General features: G+C 34.8%; 1 protein-coding gene across 1 annotated transcript; it reads right to left on the bottom strand.

Annotated features, from left to right (window-relative positions):
* Positions 1-247: 247 nt before the first annotated feature.
* LOC131154397 (mitogen-activated protein kinase 19-like) lies at positions 248-10,960 on the bottom strand. Its single transcript, XM_058107133.1, has 10 exons — positions 10,520-10,960; positions 8,120-8,528; positions 7,805-7,932; positions 7,584-7,643; positions 3,307-3,456; positions 3,059-3,214; positions 2,632-2,843; positions 2,434-2,535; positions 1,315-1,478; positions 248-816 (listed from the first exon to the last, which is right to left on the bottom strand). Exons 1-10 carry the CDS (start codon positions 10,541-10,543, stop codon positions 410-412), a joined length of 1,812 nt encoding a protein of 603 aa, XP_057963116.1. The 5' UTR covers positions 10,544-10,960; the 3' UTR covers positions 248-409.
* Between the last annotated feature and the right edge of the window lie 308 nt (positions 10,961-11,268).

The following is an 11,268-nucleotide window of genomic DNA, read 5'->3' as shown; positions in this document are numbered from 1 at the left end:
AATTTAATATTTATTTATTTTTAACTTTTCTTGATAGCTAAAAATACTAAAAAAAATTTAAAAACACTTTTCAAGCTCTAAATAAGCCGTTAATTTCCTCTGATTTTTCACAACAGTTTAAGGGAAGGAACCCTCCCGGATGAACACTTGAATTTTACTGATTGAGAAAATTCATAAATAGAAAATTATTCTCTGCATTTGAAAAGGGAAGGTGAGGTGGGCATTCCTCAACAAACTAATAAATCAATGAAATAATAATGGTCATTTTTATTAAGTTATAAATTAAATCATGTCAATTTCTACAATTTTACAGGGACATAATTACTAATACGAAAGAATGGGCTAAATTCCTCTCCCCCACTTCCCCCAACCCTTCATCTACCTAACCCTTTTTACCACAAAAAGATTTTTAAGACATTCCCAACTGAACGGCAGCAGCAGCCCCCACTGTTCTGTGAGCAGCAACAGCAACGGCTGCGGCACCAACTGCGCCGAACTGAGATTGCGCCTGTATCAGTTTTGCGTCGATTGCAATTCGCTCATTTAGCTGGCCTGGCTTCACCTGGTTTTGGTAGTACAGATTTGCCTTCATGTCCATAGCCAAGCTATGGACTGGCTTGCTTTCGGAGGCATCATTCCCCGTCTCTGTCCCAAAACTCTCCGGATTCAGAGTGTTGCTCCTGAGAAAACAATGTGCAGATGCAACCTGGGTTGGAAGGACCCCATTTCTCATAAACATCCTTCCATCGTATGCTTCTTTTATGTTTTTTCTGTTCTCAACCGGTAAAACTGGTCCCACAACTCGACCTGGTTTTGCTGAACACAAGAAAGACATAAAACACAGCCAAATCAGTCCTGCACATAATGATCCAATAATGTGAATGGCAAGGGCATTGAAAATTGCACCAATCAAACTTTAAATTAGGCTTGGCCTAAATGATGGACCCAAAGCATAACTACTAAGTACCAGTTTTTTTAAGATTGCCGTTTCACAAAATCTAAACCCACAAAATAGAAGGGGAGAGTGATTCTAAGAATGGCTTCAAAAATCCTCTGTTCGTACACGAGCTCGTCTAACATATTTAACCACCAAATATCTACACATAACATATTACCAATATCTATACATAACATATTACCAATTTGCAAAATGCAAGCACGTAATAACCGACTCACAGAACCCTGAGAATGAATAACAACTCCCACTTGACAGCAAGAATAACAGTTGAAATTGGCTGCAATAAAGCCCCCACTCAAAAATTTTATTTTTTTAAAAAAAATGGTGCATTAAAATAAATTTAAAAAAATTCAAACCTGTTGGCACTCTTGGTGGTGGCCGGGAAGGCTTCAACATATTACCATGAATGGCATACGTAACTCTGGAGTTCTCATTACATGCTTCACCTGCAATTTGCCGTTCATTAAACAAAGCCAGATTTTGTTCTTTTGGGGGTATTGTAGCTGAGTGCACTGTAGACCTGGAAACAATGACAGGGAAATCACACACACTGGAATAATCAGAAAAAAGAGATTTGTAGATGAGGATAAAAAATAAATGAGCTAGGGGGCCGTAGACCTGGTAAAGCGGATCGGATCAAATAATCCGTGATGGATTAGGCGGATTATTGGGTGAGAATATTATAATCCATATCCAACTCATTTAAGTTGCGGATTTATGACGGTTCGAATCGGATAATCCATGGCGGATGGCGGACAATCCGTCATTCTCATCCCTAATATAATTTTTTTACCATCCAAAGAACAATTTATTTTATAACATAATAACTGAACTTGTTTTTAAAATTTTAATTTGGTAATTTATTGAAATTTTAATAACAAATCATAAAATTATATATATATTTTTTTTCAGAGCATGAATTTAGAGACTTTTATTTTGATTACAAGAACACTGATTATTTAGGCTTAAGTTTGAATATGAGCAATTGGGTAGACCTAGAGATTACATATAATAGTGCAAGAGTTGAGTGGGACTAAGCCTTAGCCAATAGAGTTTAAGTTAATTGATTTGATAATAAGCATGAGCATATCGAATTATCAAAGAATTTAAACATTAGTAGTTAGCAGATAGGCGGATATCCATCGTAAAGAGTCCTGAATCTGCCAACCCACTCATTTAGAGGCAGATAAAAAAAATTCAAAACATATTCTGGGCAGATTGGTTATGAGTCAATTTAAGCGGGTTGGATTCAGTTCAGATTAACGGATTTTTATCCATTTTGCGAAGTCTAAAGTGGGGAATGAGCATCTGTAAAAGAGGTTAATAGAAGGGCGCATTTGGTAGGTGGGTGGGAGGGTTGGGATAAGTATGTGTGCATAAAAGGTGCCTCAAAAATATAGCATCACACCCATAACAATGCAACAACCATGTAGACACTAACACTTACAATTCATAAGAAACTTAACCAAGTTTACCTTGGAAGAGACACATGCTTTCTAGCTGGTGGAATGACAGGTCCATTTTTACCACCATTTTCCTGGAGATGAATAAACTGCTTTCTGAATTGATCAATAGCACTGCATACAAAAATACACAAGTTAACGGATTGTTTTTAGAAAAAAAAAAAATGAAAAATAACACATAAAAAAGTGCCAGAAAGAAGCATTTAGGACCTTGGGTAAAGAAAATGTGGGCCTTCAGTTCCATTCATGTACTCTTTGAGTAACTTCGGATGGTATTCCAGGATCTCTCGGAATATTAATTCCCTGATATCCTCTTTTGCCAGCCTTCGCCTCTCAAACTCAAACTCTAACTTTGAGATAGGCTGACATGAAGGTTCTCTCTCAACCTTAGAAAGGCCCTTAAAGTAAGGATCAGCCAATGCCTGATAATACGAAAACCAAAATCAGCACTCGATAAAAAATTCGGTCTAGTTATATGAGAAAAGAATTTTAACCAAGCATTTATGGTCAAGAAAAAACAAAAAAGAATACATACATAGTTCCAGTTCAAAAAATCAGACAAGATGCAAGGTATCTCCTATGTATCATAACATTGAAATTCAAATCTTAGGAACAAACAGAGAGACAATGTACAGACCTGCTCAGCAGTTGGCCGATCCTTCGGGTCAAATGCTAAAAGCCTTTCCAGCAGTCTAACTGCTGAAGGATCTGCATTTGGAAATTTTTGTACAAATGGCACAGGATGTTTTTTCCTCATCTCAGTCAAATATTTCCTTGCCTTCTCATTTCGAATCTGCAGCAGTTAAACAGAAAACTTGAATACCCAGAGCTTGGAAAAAAATTGATATTAAAAAAAATAATAATAAATTGAGTAACATGTCATACTCCCAAAATGGTGTCAGATGATGGTGTCCCAAGAAGATCAGTGATCAAATCTAACTGGTGAACAACACTTTTACCAGGAAAGAGTGGCTTTCCTGTCAATACCTCAGCAAAAATGCAGCCAATACTCCAAATATCGATTGCGGGCGTATACTGCAAACCAGGGAAAAGAATTCAGCTTATCTACAATAACTGAAGGTCACACTGCAATTAAACCATTCCAGAAAAACACACACACCTGACAAAGTTGCCTGAAAGAGAAATTTCAACTTCCAGGAGAGTTCAATATTCCTCCCTGAACAAGAATTATTTTAATCTAGGCATTACTACTTACTTTAAAGCACTAGAATACATTCCATACACAAATAAATGCAATTTTCAGCTCATATCAGCGACACTAACAATTTCAAATATGCCAGCAAAGTTAAACACTTGTTCAACTTTTTGGGGATTGTTTGGCAGCAGGATATTTACCATTTGACATGGTTAATAAAAACATGGGGAAAAAAAGTGGAGAATAAAAATAAGGAAAAGGAAAAGGTATAGTTATGGTCAGTGACAAGAACTGTTTTCTTAAGAATAAATCAGAATCGGCTGATCTGACCACCAGTTCAACCACTTTGAAACAACAGAATTTAAGAAGACTAACATCCAACATCTGTTAAAATCTAACAGACAAAATTTTCACCTGGACCATTAAATATGGTTGACAGCTACACCAAGCTCAAATGAGTGATGAACGACACAAGAAAAGCTACAACACAACTCAAGCATATCTAGTTGCCTGTAGAACCAGGGATGGCTTGGAATAGGTGGATAAGCGTTTCTATTATGCTATGCAACCCATGCGTACCTATCAAACTAACTATACTAGTACATATGTCATGTGAGTCACACGTGATTGCAAGTGAATAATTTTATTAATATATAATCGATAATTCTAGTATAATTTAGAATTTTTTATCCTAATCAAGTTCATAAGTTAAAATATGAATATTCAAAGTTATTTTCATAAAAATAAATTTTATTTGTAATTATAAAGTATGGACAGAGATACATTATTGCTGTCATACAACACAAATACAATGATGCAACAAATCATGAAAATATAAAATGCAACAAGACCTAAATAAGTAAATCAAAATTAGATAACATATTATAAAACATGACAAGGATACCAAAAAAAATAGTATACAATATTATATTTAAATGCATTACATCTCTAATACCATAATGGGGATTCTCCCTTTCGTGTCATCTTTCAAAAATGTCAAATTTATCCTTATAACTATCAATAATTATTCCAAAATGCTCCTCTAACAACCCATAACTATCCCCAAATACCCTTATAATTATGTCAAATTTATCCCCTATAACTACTCATAATTATCCCAAAATATCACTACAATTATCCCAAATAACCTTATACTATTAATTTTTTTTTTTTATAATTTTTTTAAAATTTGAAAAAATGAAGAGCCTTGGTGACAAAAAAATGAACATCCATGTAACACTAAAATAATATCATATTGTGGACAAAAATATCCCTGCCAATTGAAAATAAGACGAACATTCTAAAAATGAAATAAAGTTCATCCAAAACAAAACAAAAAAAAAAAGAAAAACTTAAATATATAATAAATATGAAGATTTGAATTAGAAAAATTTTTGCACTGAAACTTTCTATACCAATTGAGGAGTTATTATTTATGTTGCAAAGACTATTAATTATTTGTTTTTTTTACAATTTTTTTAAAATTTGAAAAAATGAAAAGCTTTGGTGACAAAAAAATAAATTATAAATATTATAATATTACATTTAAATGTATCATGAAAAAAAAAATTAATATCCAAATAACACTAAAATAATATCATATTGTGGACATAAATATCCCTGCCATTTGAAAATAAGATGAACATTCTAAAAATGAAATAAAATTTATCCAAAACAAAACGAAAAAAAAAAAAACTTAAATATATAATAAATATGAAGATTTGAATAAGAAAAATTTTTGCACTGAAACTTTCTATACCAATTGAGGAGTTTTTGTTTCTGTTGCAAAGCATTAAAATTGATTTTTTATAGTTAAAAGATTTTCATTAATTTATTATCAATCGTTTAACTTCAACATTATCAAAATTTGATCATTTCTTATGACTACCAATCAAAAACATCAATTACACACACACACACTTGGTTAAAAAATCAAAATGAAGGTAATAGTTAATAAATGATAGATTAAGAAGAAATACCATTAAAAATGTATAATTTAAGTTAACCCTCCTGCATTTGCTAAAACTCTTAAAAGTATCTACTATCATTAAAATAAACAATAAATCTAATTGAAAAATGCAAATATTAGAATGAAATAACAAGAGTCAAATTACTCACTTGCAACACCAATGCTCATGAGAGGAAGAGCTAGTACATATGCATGTGCATTCCATGCATGGATGTAACACACACACACATACAGAATTACAGACAGAGATATGCACAAATATGGATGATAGGGTCAGTCGTGCTTTAAAGTAACAGATGTTGGGTGGTTGAACATAAAAAAATGTTCATAAGTGAAATATAGCTGAAATGAGGATAATGTTTCTTATGGAAATGTAGCAACACAAGAAAGGACATATTTTGAACTTAACAATTTTTGCGAAGTTCAAATTTAGCAATGATTCCAGAGGGCATCATAATACAGCTTGAGATGCTTTGCTCATTCTCAACAGCTGAGAATCATCAGTAGGATGGGGGCACACAAGGACATGCAAAGGGAAAGAAGAACATGAGGGAATGCATGATCGTTGGTGTCTTTTATAGAACAAACCCGTGAGGCTAGTGGCCCAAAGTGAACAATATCTCACCGAAGTTGCGCCCAAGATTGTTGCATTCAGTATAAGAGCCACCTTAGAGTACTATCAGGTGGGACCTTGCTTGGAGTGTTGGATGCACTTTGACGAGGACGTTAGAGATTAGACAAGAGAATTTCACAGTCCCACTTCAGATGTGTACTAGGGAAATTTTAAACTTATAAGGTTGGTTTGGGCTCCAACTATGTAAGATGTCTCTCATAGAACAAACCCATAAGGCTAGTGGACCAAAATGGACAATACCTCACCTGAGTTTGACCCAAGACCGTTACAGTAGGTTATAAGGCTAGTTATAAGATTTCCTAGGAAAGCCACAATGGGAACTTTGCAAAAATACGTTTACCATCAAGGTACTACTACAAAAATCTGTGGCATCCAAATTGTAACCCTTAAAACCAGGAATTATTTCATAAAACTGATTTGTAGAGTAAAAATAAACCAAAAGGAAAGCCACAATGGAAACTTAGCTAGCAGACCACCAAGATACTATTACAAAAATCTGTGACGCTGATGTAACCCTTAAAACCAGGAATGTATATCACTAAACTGATTTGAAGAGTAAAAATAAACCAAACATCCTTTAATCCAGCAAAAAAGTTATCATTTCAAGGGCACAAGGGCTTCATTCAATTTAATTTGTCCAACTCTAGATGTGGTGACACATGCAATGCATGCACAAAAGGTTACAAGAAAGAATAGGATGAGGAAGTGATCAACTGAAATTTGCAGGTTGAAATCTTAAACAATTTTTTTTTACTGGAACTTTCTATTTACCCAATTACCCTCATACACAAATTCCGAAGGAGAATAGGAGTATTTTGATGGTAGGGAAATTGGATGTGCAGAGACACCAGATGTAGAGTTAATTTATTTTTAAATCATATTTTTAAATTTCTTTTCAAATCATTTTATTTAATCCATTAAAGGGTGCAAGATCAGTCATTTCGGAAAGTTTACAAATGCAAATCAGAATTCCTCACTTAAAATTACGGATCTATCAGTGCATGACTGCATGTCATTATTTCAATTCATCACCCCAAGTTAATTTCTTTTGATTCACTTTTTGTTTAATCTGTTGAAGGGAGTAAGATTCAAAGCATATTCTACAGTTGAAAAAAATGGGTTCCCTAACCACACTACTGCAATGTCTGAAATCAGCAATAGTAGAAAAGAATAACAAGGAAACATACAAATGAATGTACAAACAAGAAAGGCCATGATGTTGCATGAAATCCTAGTGATACTTAATAGTTATTCAGTCATTCTAGCTTACAGGCACAAAACCCCAATAAACCACAAAAAATTGTGCCAAACTTTGATCCATGGATCACATACCATGCTCCAATCATGCTGTCATTGGATCTGAAATGAAAAAAAACACACCAACAATTGGAGGCCAACCATACCTTAGTGAAAAATGATCCGCATAATTCTGGAGCCCTGTACCATCTCGTAGCAACATAGTCCTGCAAGGTACATTAAAAGGAACACCAGGGGAATATTGTTAACACAATCACAAACATGGAAATCTGAGGGGCAAAAAACAACAACCAGAGCCCTAAGGGAAATAAAATAAGTGAATTACGGCTAAAGTATATACTTATAAAATGGCTTTTGAATAACATACCGTCCAGCATACTGTTGTGGGAGCATCACTAAATGCAACTCTTGCTAATCCAAAGTCACAAATTTTCAGTTTGCAATTTGCATTGGCTAATATATTCTTTGGTTTAAGATCCCGATGGTAAACATTTGCTGCAAACATAAAATAAGAGGAAGCAAAAGAATATATCTCAGAGAGAGAGAGAGAGAGAGGTTGCCAACATTAACAAAGTTTGGGACCCAAAGTGTAATGCTGCAACTTAGGAAGACCACAGCATTACCAAGTGTATTACTAAAGACATAACGGTATTAGATGAGAATCATGTAAAGCAATAATTACCAGTGTGCATATATTTCAACGCACGAAGAAGCTGGTAAAGAAAAAATTGATGGTGTTCACGCGTCAAGTCATCATTAGCCTTGATAACTTGGTGTAAATCAGACTCCATGAGCTCAAAAACAACATAAATGTCTTTGAAATCTCTTTTTGAGGGCGGTAGCATGATGCTTTTGATTTCCACAATATCAGGATGCCGCAAGAGCCTGAGCAACTTTATTTCACGCAGGATTCTAAGAGCATCAGACGTGTGCTCAAAAATGTTGTTGATTTTCTTGATTGCAACTTTTCCCCCACTATGTGTGTCAATTGCTGCACAAACCACCCCATAGCTTCCCTTCCCAATAACTTCAATAATTTTGTATCTATTGGCATCCCCATACTCAGTGAAGAACTCCACCTCTTTCAGACTCTGTAAGATGAAGCCAAGAATGAGCAATCAAAATTATTCAACATGCATTTGCACTCCCCTGAGAGGGAAAGAGATAGAGAGAGCAGATAAGCAACACTTGATACATTGGCAAGCTCAGGTAAACCTGTTTGAAATAGTAATAACTCAAGACTATACACGAGCCCCATGCAGGCAAAACTCAAAGAAACTGAAAAAAGTAAATGGCCAGCAGCATCCAAACTTCACATTACAAAACAAACAAATTCAGCCATTGCCATATGAAGATAACTTTATTGACGGAGTACAAAGAGGCAGGAAGATGTAACTTAGTCCTTTCTATGAGAAATCAAGAACCAATTACAGAATGAGGAAACAAAAATTAACAAAGAAAACTTTCACTCTTTAATGGTCAGGAAAAAATTTTCAAACATCAAAGTCACAAACCCAAAAACTCTATCCATTAAATCGTTTCAAAAAAATTATAGCTCCAGGTGAATAGAGAATTACATTTTTTCATATCTTTAAAATTAGGGCCTAATTTCACCAAAGAACTCATCGTATAATCTTCTCTATAATACAAAAGTATTTGAATCTCATGGCTCTCCACAATTTTATTTAATCATATTGTGTACAAGAGTATTTGAATCTCATGGCCTCTCTGCAATTTTATCTCATCTCCAACATGATTATTAATCCTCTACAAAATAATACCTCCTATTTCCATCAATGTGTCTGTATTCCCTATCAACATAGCCACTGATACTGTTTAAGCTTTACTTGAAAAGAATAAAGTGTAAAGGCCATGATATGTAAAAATGAAACCATGAACAACGATCACTCCAAAAAACTGAATTAAGCTCCAAGTGATGTCAAGAGCACGGAGTTTATAATAGTTCAGCATCACAGAGAGACTAGAGATTAAATTTGCCTCATTGAATTGCATATCAACAGCAAGAAATAAGAGAAAAATAAATTAAGAAAGCAATAGTAGAAGCAAGTCAGTTAAATTCATAAGCAATTACTCAAGCACAATAAAAATATCAAACGAATACAAATAAAGTGAACTATCAGCAGAAGAGACCTCAAAAAGATTGAAGCAATAAACAAGATAAAATATACATCCGACCAAAATTGGCCTGTTAAAGACAACCATGTAACAGCCATAAAGCCACTCTAATCATCATAACACTAAGATAGCATCCCAAACGCTCTGTTGGCTGGAAAGAAATAAGGAGAAATGAAAAAAAAATTCTCTTACCCCATGTTTAGGAGTTGAATTCAGACCTTAGATTTGAATGTGTGTGGGTAAAAGACAATACAAAGTTGTACTTAGTTTTGTCGAAATACGCACAAATCTAAATTCAAGATTGAAATCCATATTCCCAAACACAGCGTGAAAAATTCTCTTCTCATCTTATTATGTCTCATTTAAGAGAATATAACTTCAGAAAAATAAAATAAATAAAAAAAGAGGTAGTCGCACCAAACTTTGTTTTCTTCGCACATAATGACAGATCAAAAAATTCAAAATTTCAATTTCTATATTTCTTCAATCTATCCAAACCTAGACATCTTAACGGAGCACCCTTTTCCCCAAAGAGAAGTGAGGGGGAAAAAAAATTGGTACAACTACCTATCTTTTTTTGGGGCAGTTTTGACTACCCAAAAATGGAGAATGAAGGGAAATTTTGCTCGATCTTTTGATTCCTCAGGTTTTGAAAAATGAAAATCCAAACGTTCAAAATCTCTTCCTACCAATCATTTCCCAGCAACAGATCGGGGTGAAAAGCTCCATAGTTCAAATTTCAACTTCCTTAGTTAATCATTTCTTAATGCATATGGTTAAAAACTCATAGGTCGAAAATTCAACTTTCGGTCTTTCCCCTTAAATCTCTCAGCAACCAAACGAAGAATCAAGCTTAACCAAGATCTCATGTTCCAGAACCCATACAAAAACAGCACGCACGCACAGAGAGAGAGAGAGAGAAAGAGAGAGATGAATTAACAAAGACCTTCTTGCGCTGATCTTGCTGCATCTTTCCTCACACGCCGCTAAACCTCCCCCCTCCAAAGCTCCAACCGAATCGAACAAAAACTCGCCCCACCACAGATTAAACCCGCGACATTCCTCCCACCGACACCACCAGCTCGACACCAGCCCGCCCACCCCTCTCTCCTCGCTATGGCCTCCACCAAACAGTCTCCCACCCCTCTCAAAATCAACCTCGCTCCCCCAAAATCAACCGCACAAAAGCTAGAATTCCGAGAAAACCCTAGGATCCAAGCGATCAGAAAGCTCAGGGAGATCCGAGCAGAGAACCAGAGACCAACGAGAGAGAGAGAGAGAGAGAGAGAGAGAGAGAGGGAGAGAGATTTCCATTGAGGAGAATAGGAGAGGCATTTATAGAAGGCGGGGGCGGAGGGGTGAATTCCTTGAAAGATTCGGAATTTAGAAATTTATCTTTTTTTAGCCTTATCTAATAATATAATATTTACTGTGCATTTATTAACTGCGATTTTTTTTACTACCTCCAAGGATATTTTTATGATTTTTTATCTGATCCGCCGACTGGTATGGACCGGTCATACTTTCAAACCTGGCACGTGCGCTCCAAGCATCAAGCACTTTAAATATTTAAATACCAAAAATTAAATATTAAAATAAAAATTAAGAATGTTTTTGTCTTTTTCCTTTTTTTAAGATCCCAATCATATAATCGAAAAAAATAATAATAATAATCTACGCGTGCAATGAAGATGT

This window comes from Malania oleifera, chromosome 1 (genome assembly GCF_029873635.1).
Source record: "Malania oleifera isolate guangnan ecotype guangnan chromosome 1, ASM2987363v1, whole genome shotgun sequence".
In the NCBI taxonomy this organism is placed as follows: Eukaryota; Viridiplantae; Streptophyta; class Magnoliopsida; order Santalales; family Ximeniaceae; genus Malania; species Malania oleifera.
The sequence above is the reverse complement of the archived record's forward strand: the minus strand, read 5'-3'. Positions and strand labels throughout refer to the sequence as shown.

Excerpts from the sequence above, each read along its gene's own strand:
- LOC131154397 (XM_058107133.1), bottom strand. The coding sequence starts at position 10,543 with ATGCAGCAAGATCAGCGCAAGAAG. Across the intron at positions 2,844-3,058 it reads ATCGGCCAACTGCTGAGCAG|GCATTGGCTGATCCTTACTT; the intron begins GTCTGTACATTG and ends TCGTATTATCAG. Across the intron at positions 1,479-2,433 it reads AAGCATGTGTCTCTTCCAAG|GTCTACAGTGCACTCAGCTA; the intron begins GTAAACTTGGTT and ends CATTGTTTCCAG.